The sequence below is a fragment of the Triticum aestivum genome, chromosome 5A, assembly GCF_018294505.1.
Source record: "Triticum aestivum cultivar Chinese Spring chromosome 5A, IWGSC CS RefSeq v2.1, whole genome shotgun sequence".
NCBI classification, from domain to species: domain Eukaryota; kingdom Viridiplantae; phylum Streptophyta; class Magnoliopsida; order Poales; family Poaceae; genus Triticum; species Triticum aestivum.
Window position 1 is genome coordinate 623,974,574 of NC_057806.1, and position 16,934 is coordinate 623,991,507.

At 44.2% G+C, this 16,934-nt stretch overlaps 1 protein-coding gene and 1 long non-coding RNA gene across 3 annotated transcripts; both read right to left on the bottom strand.

Annotated features, from left to right (window-relative positions):
• Positions 1 to 644: 644 nt before the first annotated feature.
• On the bottom strand, positions 645 to 2,641 carry LOC123108042 (serine/arginine-rich splicing factor 12). The gene is made up of 3 exons (XM_044529908.1): positions 2,521 to 2,641; positions 1,946 to 2,207; positions 645 to 1,240 (listed from the first exon to the last, which is right to left on the bottom strand). The coding sequence occupies exons 2-3, from the start codon at positions 2,186 to 2,188 to the stop codon at positions 1,163 to 1,165; spliced, it is 321 nt and encodes a 106-aa protein (XP_044385843.1). The 5' UTR covers positions 2,189 to 2,207; positions 2,521 to 2,641; the 3' UTR covers positions 645 to 1,162.
• Positions 2,642 to 6,912: 4,271 nt separating this feature from the next.
• On the bottom strand, positions 6,913 to 10,106 carry LOC123108043 (uncharacterized). 2 transcript variants are annotated; one of them, XR_006451823.1, is made up of 4 exons: positions 9,373 to 10,106; positions 8,574 to 8,651; positions 8,226 to 8,482; positions 6,913 to 8,124 (listed from the first exon to the last, which is right to left on the bottom strand). It is a non-coding gene; the product is annotated as an uncharacterized lncRNA (long non-coding RNA). The 2 variants fall into 2 exon arrangements; XR_006451824.1 differs by having other exon boundaries at positions 8,574 to 9,294.
• Positions 10,107 to 16,934: the final 6,828 nt, after the last annotated feature.

Below are 16,934 nucleotides of genomic sequence, written 5' to 3' on the forward strand. Positions count from 1 at the left end.
CATCCTTTCTTTCTTTCTTTCTTGTTGTGAGGAGAAAGCTCACTCGAGATCTGAATCGGTGAAGAAGATGGGGAATTTTAGGATGGGCTGAGGGGCATTTTGGACATTGCAGAGTGGTCCATATTATCAGGGGCAAATCCTCAAGTTTTTAGCAAAGTTGGGGCAAAATATCCATGTCAATGTAAACAAGGGCAAATCCTCAAAGTGTTAGGTAAAGTGTGGCAAATCCTCAAATTCCAGCCTCCCATTTATATGCATCTTGCTCATTGCTGGTGACATGTTGGTGTTTGGTTGGGCACTGTAAACATAAATCGCAAAAAGGAACCGTTCAGAAAGCTGAAATAGTTGTGATTTGCGTTATGGCTACAATTGTTGGTCAGAAAAGAACGTCATCACGGGGATTGAGCATGAACATTACGGACAACTAAAAATTATAATACAAGTCATATAAAAGTTGCGAGGGAAAAAAAACACCCTCCGAATCACGGATCAGATTGGAAGAAGAATGATCATAGAGGGCTGTACCGGGATACACTTGATTGTTTGAAATTTCTTGGTCGTGCCCTTGCCCTGGGGCATGGCGAGGAGTGCGGCCGCCTAGGGCCCAGCCCAAGCAGGGGCCCATCCGTTTGCATGTCTCTAGTAGATATATAAGCATATGAGGAAGAAGAAAAGATAGAGAAGGTAAAAAGACCAGCCAAGAGACAACCATTCAGCTAGTCACCTACTCCCGCTGCGCGACCAAACTAGGAATTAACTCTGCGGCGAAAATTTTGGCCATGAAATCAGCCAATCTGCTAATATCCTTGATTATCGATCTCAATTAATGCCGGATCTATGCAGTGTGAGATGTGTATCCATTCCATGCAGCCAAAAATCCCATTTAGTTTGGCAAGTATGAGTCGCAGCATGCAATACTCCTTCCCACAAAATTAAAAAGCATGCAACACTCCTTTAATTAGGCCCCATGCATCATGCAATACTCCGATTCAAGCTAAAAAAAAGTATGCAATACTCCACTAATTAGGCACCATGCAACCAATGATTTTTCTCGTTGGATGAATCTCGTTGTCGGTTCTTCCGACTGGTCGCAGCCACTACACACCTGCCACAACATTATTGATGATAGTCGTGGCAGTCAGAGCCGTGCCAAGGCGAGGGCTCATGGCCGGTGGAGTTCAGAAGTTCGCACAAGGGCCTCTAAGATGCTAGGGCCGGCCTTGGCCCTTGCAATGTATACCTGCACATGAAGAGGCATTTCAAATCTATCAGCCTATAACCAGACCAAACCATATACATGGGACTGGAAAAGTTGTGGCTAAATCAACTATGGATAAAATAAAAAAAAATTGCAGCAGAATCAAAAAATTCTGAAAGTATGTGGTTTCAACTATGATCAAATATTTTAGGTGCTTGCAAATTTTGGTGCACAAATGACATTCGAGGAGCTACAAAAAAATATCTGCTCAAAAGTGCAGAAAATCTTGATAAGTAATTATGTTTTTATGTAGCTCCTCTGATGTTATTTGGCCATCAAATTATGCAAGCACCTACTACATTTGGTCATAATCGAAGCAACAAAATTTAGATGTATTTTCTTGTTTGTTACTTCTTTTGATTTTATTGTTCATGATGGGTGCAATGCACCCAGCGGGTTTAGAAGAACCTGTCTCGGATGGGATTTAAAATTCCCAAGTAGGCATGGATGGAAAGCCAAATTTTGTACCAATTTTTTTTTAAAATTCCCAAGTAGGCATGATTTGAAATATTTGGAAAATATTTGAATTCCCATGTACTACCGAAATTGCTGAATTTTTTTTGCAAAAAAAATTAAATATTTCAGTGTTTGTGAATTTCATCAAAATCTCACTCAGAATGAAAACCATGATTATGTCATTCATTATATGGGTCAAGAAGAAACTGCGAACAAGGTTGACATAGGTACCTCCCGGCCGTTGATGACATGGCATGGGTCGGCGAGGGCACGGCCGGCATCACGAAGGCTAGAGAACTGCACAAAGGCACAGCAGCGGGGGCCGACGGTGAGGCGGTCAGTGGGAATGAAGATGTCAGCCACGTCCCCGTAGCTTCCGAAGTGGCGGAGGAGGTCCGCATCGCCGGTGCCTGGGGCCATGTCATCCACATACAGCCTCGCCTTCGTATGCAGCTTGCTCATCGCCGGTGACATGCTGGTGTTTGGTTGGACACTGTGAACACAATCATAAAAGGAACCTTTTAGAAAGCAATGAAATAGTTATGATTTGCCTAATGGCTCGTATTCGTCGGAAAAGAACCTCACGGGAACAGAGCACGAACTTCAGAGACAACTTATGGTACAAATCAAATGAAAGTGTCGAGGCCAAAAAAAAACAGCCTCCGAATCAGATTGGAACAAGAATTTGATGAGAGGGAACATCATCATATTTGGTTAGGGTTAAAATAGGACAATATCTTGTTGTATGTGTGTATGAGAGAGAGAGAGAGAGAGAGAGAGAGAGAGAGAGAGAGAGAGAGAGAGACCTAGTCGTCGAGGATCTCGCTGAAAGCCGTGATCGATGCTCCGTGGGGACGACGAAATCGACAGGAGGCGGCTACGGGTGTTGGCTTACGAAGCTCGGATGACCGTGTTATATATTGATTTTCGTCTTGGCTCCGTTTTGTAAACGGATACGGCGGCCGATACGCGTCAGTTATAAGCCCATTGAGCTTGTTGCTTCAGTGCAAAACAATGGAAACCCATGGCCCGTATAGAAACTAACCTACACGATGCTTATTATATACTCCCTCCGTTCCTAAATATTTGTCCTTTTAAAGATTTCAAATGGACTATCATATATGGATGTATATAAATATATTTTAAAGTGTAGATTCACTAATTTTGCTTTGTATGTAGTCACTTGTTGAAATCTTTAGAAAGACAAATATTTAGGAACGAAGAGAGTAGAGCATATAGATTTTCTAAAAAATAAAGAGTATATAGAAAAAACCTATAGGCCACTTATCATGACCGAGATAGCCTAGCATCGCTCAAAAGTGCCACCTTGATTCGGAAAAGTATACAATAGAACATTTCATTTAATAAATGGAACGTTTTTCTTTCTTTTAAATTGCATTAACATTATATATATAAATAATTATCATCAGTTTAATGGGAAAATAATTGAAAACTATCGTAAAAAAGTGAAACATTCATGTGTTAAAAAAACTAATAGAATATATGAAATACAACAATATGCATACCCTTTCAAAAAATGTTATTCTATTTTTATAAAATTATTCATGTATTTCAAAAAAAATAGATAAAGTAATTAAAAATATCATATTTTAGATTATTCATTTCATTAGTAAATAGGCTCATGCAATTTAAAAAATCAAATAATTCAAAAAAGTTGGTGTTGCAAGTTAGACATCCACTACTTTGTTGTTGCAAGTTTTACGTGGCTGCTACGCGCTTAGCAAGAACCCTTCTTACCTACGCATCAAAACCATAACGATAGTTTGTCAAGTTGGTGTTGTTTTAACCTTCGCAAGGACCGGGCGTAGCCACACTCGGTTCAACTAAAGTTGGAGAAACTGACACCCGCCAGCCACCTATGTGCAAAGCACGTCGGTAGAACCAGTCTCGCGTAAGCGTACGCGTAATGTCGGTCCGGGCCGCTTTATCCAACAATACCACCGAACCAAAGTATGACATGATGGTAAGCAGTATGACTTATATCGCCCACAACTCACTTGTGTTCTACTCGTGCATATAACATCAACGCATAAAACCTGGCTCGGATGCCACTGTTGGGGAACGTAGTAATTTCAAAAAAATTCCTACGCACACGCAAGATCATGGTGATGCATAGCAACGAGAGGGGAGAGTGTTGTCTACGTACCCTCGTAGACCGTAAGCGGAAGTGTTAGCACAACGCGGTTGATGTAGTCGTACGTCTTCACGGCCCGACCGATCAAGCACCGAAACTACGGCACCTCCGAGTTCTAGCACACGTTCAGCTCGATGACGATCCCCGGACTCCGATCCAGCAGAATGTCAGGGAAGAGTTCCGTTAGCACGACGGCGTGGTGACGATCTTGATGTTCTACCGTCGCAGGGCTTCGCCTAAGCACCGCTACAATATTATCAAGGATTACCGTGGAGGGGGGCACCGCACACGGCTAAGAGATCAATGATCAATTGTTGTGTATATGGGGTGCCCCCTGCTCCCGTATATAAAGGAGCAAGGGAGGGAGGCGGCCGGCCTAGGAGGAGGGCGCGCCAAGGGGGGAGTCCTACTCCCACCGGGAGTAGGACTCCTCCTTCCCTTGTTAGAGTAGGAGAGAAGGAAAGAGGGGGAGAGGAACAAGGAAAAGTGGGCTGCACCCCTTGTCCAATTCAGACCAGAGGGGGGGCGCGCGCCTCCTTCCTTTTGGCCTCTCTCCTCTATTCCCGTATGGCCCAATAAGGCCCATATACTCCCGGCGAATTCCCGTAACTCTCCGGTACTTCGAAAAATACCCGAATCACTCGGAACCTTTCCGATGTCCGAATATAGTCGTCCAATATATCGATCTTTACGTCTCGACCATTTCGAGACTCCTCGTCATGTCCCCGATCTCATCTGGGACTCCGAACTCCTTCGGTACATCAAAACTCATAAACTCATAATATAACTGTCATCGAAACCTTAAGCGTGCGGACCCTACGGGTTCGAGAACAATATAGACGTGATCGAGACATGTCTCCGGTCAATAACCAATAGCGGAACCTGAATGCTCATATTGGCTCCCACATATTCTACGAAGATCTTTATCGGTCAGACCGCATAACAACATACGTTGTTCCTTTTGTCATCGGTATGTTACTTGCCCGAGATTCGATCGTCGGCATCTCAATACCTAGTTCAATCTCGTTACCGGCAAGTCTCTTTACTCGTTCCGTAATACATCATTCCGCAACTAACTCATTAGTTGCAATGCTTGCAAGGCTTATAGTGATGTGCATTACCGAGTGGGCCCAGAGATACCTCTCCGACAATCGGAGTGATGTGCCAACCCAACAAGTACCTTCGGAGACACCTATAGAGTACCTTTATAATCACCCAGTTACGTTGTGACGTTTGGTAGCACACAAAGTGTTCCTCCGATAAACGGGAGTTGCATAATCTCATAGTCATAGGAACATGTATAAGTCATGAAGAAAGCAATAGCAACAAACTAAACGATCAAGTGCTATGCTAACGGAATGGGTCAAGTCAATCACATCATTCTCCTAATGATGTGATCCCGTTAATCAAATGACAACTCATGTCTATGGTTAGGAAACATAACCATCTTTGATCAACGAGCTAGTCAAGTAGAGGCATACTAGTGACACTCTGTTTGTCTATGTATTCACACATGTATTATGTTTCCAGTTAATACAATTCTAGCATGAATAATAAATATTTATCATGATATAAAGAAATAAATAATAACTTTATTATTGCCTCTAGGGCTTTCCTTCAGTATGATCATCACTTTTTGTTGGAATAACTTCTGCCCATTTTGTGACATAATGAACAACAACCAAAATATGTGTTACAATATGAAGTTGGAAAAGGTCCCATGGAATCAAACACTAGAAATTGGAAGGTTTTGTAACAAAATAATAATTCACAGGCATGTCTCGAGGCCTGGTATATGTACTACTCTTAGGTATTCATACAAACGTAATAAAATTGCGGGCATCTTTAGTTAGAGTTGGGCAATACAAGCCGGATTGTAATATCTCCATCGTGTTGCCCTCCAAAAATACTAGAGTGACACTTTCTCAGATATACAATACTCAATAGTATTGTCTACTCCTTTTTATGTAGACGTGGATCATCCCAAAAATAATTATTGAAACAAGTTCCATAGATGAAAAAGTCATAAATACATATCTCAACAATTTTTTTGTGAAAAGATAACAAAGATATCACTCATACATCTTTAGAATGTAGCAAGTGCATTGCATAAACCAAAAGGCATACATCTATAATTATAAGTTTCGGAAGGACGTGTAAAATTTGTTTCCTATAGGTCTTCATGAAACACATGTATTTGAGAAAAAACAAAATAACCATCCTGATAAAGAAGTGTGAATGCTTTGATAATATTTCTAATGTTTGGTCAATAAAAGACAAAGAGAAATGATCCTTTCAAGTAGTTTTATTTCATATTCTATGAATAATGCACATCCTAGATCCTGACACGGTTCTTTGTGGAATAGGTTAATTGTGTTCATTAGGAATCATAGTTAAACCTCCCTTCTTAATGATACCGGCTTTTAGAAGTTTCGATGCCTCATTTCTTACCACACCCTTAATTTTATGATTTAAGCGAAGTTGATGATCAACAACAATCTTAGCATCGGGTGTCATATGAATTATATGAGTGGATAACCTAGGGCTAATAACTTTGAGATGATCTAGAGTATAACAAACAGTAGCACGATGAGTTCTCAATACATATAGTAAACGTTCTTCTTCATGTCTTGTGAGGTTTGCATTTCTACTTGTACGTAGCAAATTCTCCAACGAAAGAATTAAATAGGCTAGAAGCATATGCCAGGACCAGGAGTCTAAAGGATATCCCATGATATGCAATTAAATAGTTAATGCTCTAGACTAGCGAGCCACCATGGCTGCTAAATGAAGCTAGTGTGGCATTTCTATCTTGTGGACCACCAGAAAGTAAAGAAAGCAAATAACAACTAGTATGGCCGAAATTTGGGATTCTTATGATCACTTCATGGATGTAACTCTTTGTAATGATGTATGCAGTTCATATGGTATACCTAGTCAGGTTTGTTCTATGCCAACATTTCTTTCTGAATGTTTACAGAACATATGATCATCTCCCTATGAAAATTTATAGCAAGGTAAAAGATCATGTTTGTAGCTCCTTCCTTGAGATACTCCTCGGAGTCACTGTTAGGCGACCTTTGTCCTTCGTCTTGATCAACAGGAGTTCCATGTTGCTCCCTTTCAGTAGCCAAACCCGCCTTCTGGGAATAGCTTGGAGGATGATTTGATACTTTCCCAAGGCATGAGGGGCTTGATTGATCGGGCACACCACTGTGAGCAATCCTACTCCTCTTTAAATTACAAATATGATATGGACGTAAGACCCGAAGCGTGTGTGCTTTCTACCACATTAATACATGATTACTACGAGCACATGAAACAATATATTACAATCAATTCGTAAGGGCTCATAAACAAACCCTTTGCAACTCCAACAAAGCAAATGATTGAGTGGCTTTGGTTGCACTTCTAGAGTAGCTTCCCCCGAAAAAAAACAGAGCAAACTAGTGTTAGGCAACGCTATTACTTCTAACCTTTCATACTTGACCACAAACCTAAAACCATTCACTGCCTTTATTTTCACATATCATGGCATTGTAGGGAATGAACTATGCTTCCACATTACATATTGTTGGGGATATAACCCCGTGATGTGACCCGCCCAGGTGGGGCCGGGTTACACTATTGGTGACTCAATAGTAAGGGCTTAAGTGGGCCTATGAAGATGAGATATGAAGACTGGAGGCGGCTTACAAGGCGGGCCTATTAAAGGCCCAAGACCCAGAGGGGGTGCTGTAACCCGGAGATGTGAGCCGCCACATGGCGACTTGCCTAGCAACGCAAGGTGGCTTATAACCCGAGTTGGTCACGTCGTGTGATCCGATTAGGACTCTTGTAAGCCAAGGGCCTCGACCTGTGTATATCAAGGTGAGACCCTGCGGTGGATTAACTCAAGTTACAATCGATCGATAGCTAGGTCAAGCGATTCCGCTCCTTGTAATCGATACCCAATCAATACAACATAAAGCAGGAAGGCTTTTACCTCGTGAGTGAGGGGCCGAACCTGGGTAAACTCGTGTCTCTCGTTCCGTTCAACCCCTTCGAGCTAACCTACGTTGCGATGGCTTCACACCTAAATCCTTTTGCAAGGGCATCTGCCGTGACAAAACCACGACACATATTATTGTAGCGCATCCTTCAGGCTCCTGGCGAATTCTAGCCTCTTCAACCCTTCTCCCGGAGAAGCCGCTTCACCCAGTTGTTTCACCATTGCACTACCAACGATCACCCCATATGCACCCCACTAAGCAATCTGCACCCATTTACAAAATTCAATTAGTTGTTGAACTCCACAAAAAGAAATATTAGTAATTTGTGGATAGTATTCCTCTAGGAAAACGGGTTTAATCTTACCTGTCTAACATGATCAGGTGTTGATATACCAAAGCCAACAACCACTGCTTTGTCAGTGACCTGCAGACAATAGGGAAAACCATTTGAGCATATATGCAGACATGCATGAGTATATGCAGGGCGATAATTTTGACAAGATCGTTGACAAAAGGGATGAATTTTATTATTATTTGTTCGAACATGCTTAATCTCCTTAGAAGGTCTCTGACACGTGGGTTCACTGTTGCTCGTAGACCTGTAACTCCATTGACACTTTCCTGATAGTGAGATTAAAGAATTAAGATGAGAAAGCTAAACTTGCAGGGAACAATTAACTAGGACTAATTTATGCCTCCATCTGGCACTTACAAGGTAAACAAAGCCTTCTGAGGCATTAATGATTTTTTTCATCCTCTCTGCTGGTGTGGCTGGTGTTGTAAGTAGCACCTGAAAACATTAATTCAAATAGAAAATTATTAATGGCTGGCACTACAAATCCTGCTCTGTTTTGTTTCAGATACTGTACATTGCTGAAGAGGGAGAACACAAACAAGCTCTAGGTTATTTTCTATGGGTGTGGCTAGAAATCAATTAGCTGAAAATTTTCGTTTGAGGTCAATCGATTCTTGAACTGTTGGATGAGAAATCAATGGCCCATGATCTTCTTCATCCTCTCGACTCATCTCCTTCCCTGAGCCGCCAGCCACCACCGGCCTAACCGTCGGCCTCCGCGCCGCCTCGCCGCTCCGCGCTCCCCGGAACCACTCCCCACCGTCGGTCCTCCACCGCCCCGGCCATCCCTCTAGGGCCCCCGTGCTGAACTTTTTCTCCGGCGAATCCCCACACCACTGCTCCCCACCATCACCGTCCACCACCGCCTCCACCCCGAACCCTAAGATACTGGGGTGATGACGGCGAGCCCCTTCCTTCTTTCCGGCGAGGCTTTGCTTTCTCCTTCCTTCTCCTTCATCAAAAAATCGACTAAGGCCGAATTCGAATCAGCTAACTGATGTGTAGCTAAACTGATTTTTGATGGCTTCATTTCTGAATGGACATGTCTCGGTATAAGGAAGATCGGACACTATAAGACCTGGTGGAACAGATATAAATAAGCGGGACAGCTCCGGCAAATTAATTAGCGGTGACATTAGTGAGCTGCTTTAATTACCTTGCACACCGGCCTGTTTGACAGCGGCGGTGAAGTTGGCCGCGCCCCGCCGCACGATTGGGCGCAGGTACGAGACGAGCACCACCGGGCAGGACAGGTCCGGCGTTACCTCCTTCAGCATCGACAGCACGGCGTCGATCGTCGTGCAGGACGCCAGCGCCCGTGCTGCGGGGGCCTGGATGACCGGCCCGTCGACGTAGGAGTTCGAGAAGGGCACGCCGAGCTCGATGACGTCGGCGCCACAGGCGTCTAGGAGCCTGAGCGCTTCCGCCGTGGTCGCCAGGTCGGGATCACCGGCGGTGATGTACGGGGTGAACGCCGTCTGCAGGCATGCATTCACGCAAGAATCGATGGAGTACTACCTTGCCCCGCTCCTTGATCTTGGACAGTGTCTGCCCCACGGACAGGCTCCGCCTGTCGGCGACGGGCACGAATACCGCTGGGACACGCGGCGGCGCTCTGAGCACCGCCACCGCCGGGTCGAACGAGACCGGCGCCGGCGCCGCGGCAGCGACCGTCCTGACCACAAGCCTCCCCGGCGCGACCACCGCCAGAGCAGAGGAAGCGCGCCGCCCCGGGTAGCTCAGCGCATGAGCCATGGACGACGGGGACGCGGACGCGGACGCCTTTAGCGCGAAAGCCATGCCGCTTGCTACACACTTTTCTTTTTTTTTTTTGCGGGAAGCTTGCTGGAGTACAAAGACTTGGACTCTGGAAGACTGGAACTATGGATGTGCGTCTGTGTGTGTGGATAGGATGTTGGTCTGTGCGCGTTTATATAGTTGAAGCTCAGCACGCAGCTCAGTCCAGTTCAGTTGAGGGGGAGGACGAAGTGGGGTGGAGACCTGGGGCCGGCGGATAGAGCTCCATTGAATTCCTCTCTTTTGGCGGGGAATCTCGGTCCAAACTCTGCCGTGTGGAGAACGTGCGTGATCGCTCCGTTCGTGTTGCCACGGCACTGTACTTATCGGTTAACGGTCGTGAACCACCGCGGCTCGCACGTTTACTATACAAGTATTTTTTTCAAACACAATACAGACGCAAGCGTTTATATACACACGTATATACTTATTTTTATGAATACACACGCGCATACCTTACCCCAGTTCGGAGCTGGGCCGGTCAAAGACCGGGGAACGTCGTGACCTCTACAGCTACTACTGTGGTCCAAAGTCCAAACTCCAATCGGATAGAGATGCACCAATCAGGGCGTCCTACGTGGTTGAAATGACAAATGGACGTGCCTATTTTCTTTTCTTTTTTTGCTGAAATGATCATGATCTTACTACAACTACAAAGCACCTCAAATACAATTTAAAAATAAATACTTCGAGGTCTCTAAACAATCGAGCGGCCACTTCTGCCCTTACGACGAGCTGCAGACACGCTGCAGCCGCTCCTTCCACACCGGAGCATGCCCGATCTTGTCGATGACAGCCGAGGAAGTCTTCGTGCAAGTTCGGACCAGTGCCTTGAAGAGGTGGTCATCGTTGTTGAATCCTTGAATCGGTCCGAATAATGTGACACCAAATCTCGTCGTCACATACACATAGCGAGAAACCCTAACCTCGCAGCCCCGAGGAGCTGACAAGAATATACGCCAGAGCTCAGTCTAATCCATCTTGATGGATGAACAAGAGGAGGATCAGAGTCAAAAGATCAACTCAAAGACGAAGCGCCGCCCCTGAGAGGTCTAAAACCCTAACCTATCTATCAGCCGGAGGCCCGGAGCCGAAGCAAAGGAGAGATGAATCCATGGGCTCCACAGCGGGGATCAAACGAATCCAAGAGTCTACAATCGGCCCGAAGTCCAAAAGACATCGCTGGCAGGTGTCACACCCTGTGATTTATGCCCTGATTATAATTTATATAAATAATGGCCAAACTTTGTATCCACCGGAAACATGCAGTGTTGCTTGCTTTATTTGGACTAGCAAAAGTGCCCCCGCATTACAACGGGAGAGAAAAATGTTGGGGAATGTAGAAGAAACTCAAAATTTTCGTACGTGTCACCAAGATCTATCTATGGAGAAACCAGCAACGAGGGGAAGGAGAGTGCATCTACATACCCTTGTAGATCGCTATGCGTAAGCGTTCAAGAGAACGGGGTTGAAGGAGTCGTACTCGTCGTGATCCAAATCACCGGAGATCCTAGTGCCGAACGGACGGCACCTCCGCGTTCAACACACGTACAGCCCGGTGACGTCTCCCATGCCTTGATCCAGCAAGGAGAGAGGGAGAGGTTGAGGAAGACTCCATCCAGCAGCAGCACAACGGCGTGATGGTGGTGGAGGAGCGTGGTACTCCAGCAGGGCTTCGCCAAGCACCGCAAGAGACGAGGAGGAGAGAGGTAGGGCTGCGCCAGGGAGACATCAAATCGTGTGTCTTGGGCAGCCCAAAACCCCCACTATTTATAGGAGAAGGGGAGGAGGGTGCGCCCCCTCAAGGGTTCCCACCCCTAGGGGGGCGGCAACCCTAGATGGGATGGAGGGGGCGGCCAAGAGGGTGAGAGGGGGGCGCGCCCTAGGGTGGGCCTTAGGCCCATCTTCGCCTAGGGTTTCTCCCTTCTCCTCCTAGCTGCGCCTTGGGCCTTGTGGGAGGCGCACCAGCCCACTCAGGGGCTGGTCCCTTCCTACTCTTGGCCCATGCAAGCCTCCGGGGCTGGTGGCCCCACTTGGTGGACCCCCGGGACCCTCCCGGTGGTCCCGGTACGTTACCGATAAAACCCGAAACTTTTCCGGTGACCAAAACAGGACTTCCCATATATAAATCTTTACCTCCGGACCATTCCGGAACTCCTCGTGACGTCCGGGATCTCATTTGGGACTCCGAACAACATTCGGTAACCACATACAAACTTCCTTTATAACCCTAGCGGCATTGAACCTTAAGTGTGTAGACCCTACGGGTTCGGGAACCATGCAGACATGACCGAGACGTTCTCCGGTCAATAACCAACAGCGGGATCTGGATACCCATGTTGGTTCCCACATGTTCCACGATGATCTCATCGGATGAACCACGATGTCGAGGATTCGATCAATCCCGTATTCAATTCCCTTTGTCTAGCGGTATTGTACTTGCCCGAGATTCGATCGTCGGTATCCCGATACCTTGTTCAATCTCGTTACCGGCAAGTCTCTTTACTCGTTCTGTAACACATCATCCCGTGATCAACTCCTTGATCACATTGTGCACATTATGATGATGTCCTACCGAGTGGGCCCAGAGATACCTCTCCGTCACACGGAGTGACAAATCCCAGTCTCGATTCGTGCCAACCCAACAGACACTTTCGGAGATACCTGCAGTGTACCTTTATAGCCACCCAGTTACGTTGTGACGTTTGGCACACCCAAAGTATTCCTACGGTATCCGGGAGTTGCATAATCTCATGGTCTAAGGAAATGATACTTGACATTAGAAAAGCTTTAGCATACGAACTACACGATCTTTGTGCTAGGCTTAGGATTGGGTCTTGTCCATCACATCATTCTCCTAATGATGTGATCCCGTTATCAACGACATCCAATGTCCATAGTCAGGAAACCGTAACCATCTATTGATCAACGAGCTAGTCAACTAGAGGCTTACTAGGGACATGGTGTTGTCTATGTATCCACACAAATAACTGAGTTTCCTATCATTACAATTCTAGCATGGATAATAAATGATTATCATGAACAAGGAAATATAATAATAATCAATTTATTATTGCCTCTAGGGCATATTTCCAACAGTCTCCCACTTGCACTAGAGTCAATAATCTAGTTCACATCGCCATGTGATTAACACTCACAGGTCACATCGCCATGTGACCAACATCCAAGAGTTTACTAGTGTCACTAAACTAGTTCACATCATCATGTGATTAAGACTCAATGAGTTCTGGGTTTGATCATGTTTTGCTTGTGAGAGAGGTTTTAGTCAACGGGTCTGCAACATTCAGATTCGTATGTACTTCGCAAATCTCTAGGTCATATTATAAATGCTGCTTCCACGCTTCACTTGGAGCTATTCCAAATGGTTGCTCCACTATACGTATCCGGTTTGCTACTCAGAGTCATTCGGATAGGTGTTAAAGCTTGCATCGATGTAACCCTTTACGCCGAACTCTTTATCACCTCCATAATCTAGAAACATGTCCTTATTACTCCAAGGACAATTTTGACCGCTATCTAGTGATCCACTCCTGGATCACCTTTGTACCCTCTTGCCAGACATGTGGCAAGGCACACATCAGGTGCGGTACTCAGCATGGCATACCTTATAGAGCCTATGACAAAAGCATAGGGGACGACATTCGTCCTTTCTCTTTCTTCTACCGTGGTCGAGCTTTAAGTCTTAACTTCATACCTTACAACTCAGGCAAGAACTCCTTCCTTGACTGATCCATCTTGAACACCTTCAAGATTATGTCAAGGTATGTGCTCATTTGAAAGTACCATTAAGCGTTTTGATCTATCCTTATAGATCTTGATGCTCAATGTTCAAGTAGCTTAATCCAGGCTTTCCATTGAAAAACACTTTCCAAATAACCCTATATGCTTTCCAGAAATTCTACATCATTTCTGATCCACAATATGTCAACAACATATACTCATCAGAAATTCTATAGTGCTCCCACTCACTTCTTTGGAAATACAAGTTTCTCATAAACTTTGTATACACCCAAAATCTTTGATCAAATCATCAAAGCATACATTCCAACTCCGAGATGCTTACTCCAGTCCTTAGAAGGATTGCTGGAGCTTTGCATACTTATTAGCATCTTTCAGGATTAACAAAACCTCCCGGTTGTATCACATACAACCTTTCCTCAAGAAAATCGTCGAGGAAACAATGTTTTGACATCCTATCTGCAAGATTTCATAAATAATGCAGTAATCGCTAATATAATTCCAACAGACTCTTAGCATCGCTACGAGTGAGAAAGTCTCATCATAGTCAACTCCTTAAACTTGTAGGAAAAAAATCTTAACGACAAGTCGAGCTTTCTTAATGGTGATACTTACCATCATTGTCCGTCTTCCTTTTAAAATCCATCTATACTCAATAGCCTTACGACCATCGAGCCTTTCTGCCAAAGTCTACACTTTGTTTTCATACATGGATCCTCTCTCGGATTATATGGCCTCGAGCCATTTTGGAATCCAGGCCCACCATCGCTTCTCCATAGCTCGTAGGTTCATTGTTGTCTAGCAACATGACTTCCAAGACAGGATTACATACCACTCTGAAATAGTACGCATCCTTGTCATCCCACGAGATTTGGTAGTGACTTGATCTGAAGTTTCATGATCACTATCATAAGCTTCCACTTCAATTGGTGTAGGTGCCACAGGAACAACTCCCTGTGCCCTGCCACACACTAGTTGAAGAGACGGTTCAATAACCTCATCAAGTCTCCACCATCCTCCCACTCAATTCTTTTGAGAGAAACTTTTCCTCGAGAAAGGACCCAATTCTAGAAAAAAAATCCCTTATTGCTTTCGGATCTGAGACAGGACGTATACCCAACTGTTTTGGGTGTCCTATGAAGATGCATTTATCCGATTTGGGTTCGAGCTTATCATCCTGAAACTTTTTCACATAAGCGTCGCAGCCCCAAACTTTTAAGAAATGACAGCTTAGGTTTCTCTAAACCATAGTTCATACGGTGTCATCTCATCGGAATTACATGGTGCCATATTTAAAGTGAATGCGGTTGTCTCTTATGCCTAACCCATGCATAAACTATCATGGTAATTCGATAAGAGACATCATGGTATGCATCATATCCAATAGGGTGCAGTTATGATGTTCGGACACACCATCACACTATGGTGTTCCAGGCTGTATTAGTTGTGAAACAATTTCCACAATGTCTTAATTCTGTGCCAAACTCGTAATTCAGATATTCATCTCTATGATCATATCATAGATCTTCTATCCTCTTCACCCTGAATTACTTGAACCTTTCAATAATTCAGACTCGTGATTCATCAAGTAAATATACTCAACATCTACTCAAATCATTTGTGAAGTAAGAACATAACGATATCCACTACATGCCTCAGCACTCATTGGACTGCACACATCAAAATGTATTACTTCCAACAAGTTGCTTTCTAGTTTCATTTTACTGAAAACGAGGCTTTCAGTCATCTTGCCCATGTGGTATGATTTGCATGTCTCAAGTGATTCAAAATCAAGTGAGTCCAAACGGTCCATTTGCATGGAGTTTCTTCATGCATATACACCAATAGACATGGTTCATATGTCTCAAACTTTTCAAAAACCGAGTGAGCCCAAAGATCCATCAACATGGAGCTTCTTCATGCGTTTTATACCGATATGACTTATGTGGCAGTGCCACAAGTAGGTGGTACTAACATTACTATCTTATATCTTTTGGCATGAACATGTGTATCACTACGATCGAGATTCAATAAACCATTCATTTTAGGTGCAAGACCATTGAAGGTATTATTCAAATAAACAGAGTAACCATTATTCTCCTTAAATGAATAACCGTATTGCGATAGACATAATCCAATCATGTCTATGCTCAACGCAAACACCAATCTTGATGGTAGAGGGAGCATACGATATTTGACCAACCTTGGAAATACTTCCAACACATATCTTCATCTCACCTTTAGCTAGTCTCCGTTTATTCCGTAGCTTTTATTTCGAGTTACTAACACTTAGCAACTGAACCGGTATCTAATACCCTGGTGCTACTAGTAGTACTAGTAAAGTACACATTAACATAATGTATATCCAATATACTTCTATTGACCTTGCCAGCCTTCTTATCTACCAAGTATCTAGGGTAATTCTGCTCCAGTGGCTGTTCCCTTTATTACAGAAGCACTTAGTCTCGGGTTTGGGTTCAACCTTGGGTTTCTTCACTAGAGCAGCAGCTGATTTACCGTTTCATGAAGCATCCCCTTTTTTTGCCCTTGCCCTTCTTGAAACTAGTGGTTTCACCAACCATCAACAATTGACGCTCCTTCTTGATTTCTACTTTTATGGTGTCAAACATCGCGAATATCTCAAGGATCATCATATATGTCCCTGATATATTATAGTTCATCACGAAGCTCTAGCAGCTTGGTGGTAATGACTTCGGAGAAACATCACTATCTCATCTGGAAGATCGACTCCCACTCGATTTAAATGATTGTTGTACTCAGACAATCTGAGCACAAGCTCAACAATTGAGCTTTTCTCCTTACTTTGCAGGCTAAGAAAATTGTCGGAGGTCTCATACCTCTTGACGTGGGCACGAGCCTGAAATCCCAATTTCAACCCTCGAAACATCTCATATGTTTTGTGACATTTCAAAACGTCTTCGGTGCCTCAACTCTAAACCGTTTAACTGAACTATCACGTAGTTATCAAAATGTGTATGTCAGATGTTCGCAACATCCACAGACGACGTTCGAGGTTCAGCACACTGAGCGGTGCATTAAGGACATAAGCCTTCTATGAAGCAATGAGGACAATCCTTAGTTTACGGACCTAGTCCGCATAATTGCTACTATCATCTTTCAACTAAATTTTCTCTAGGAACA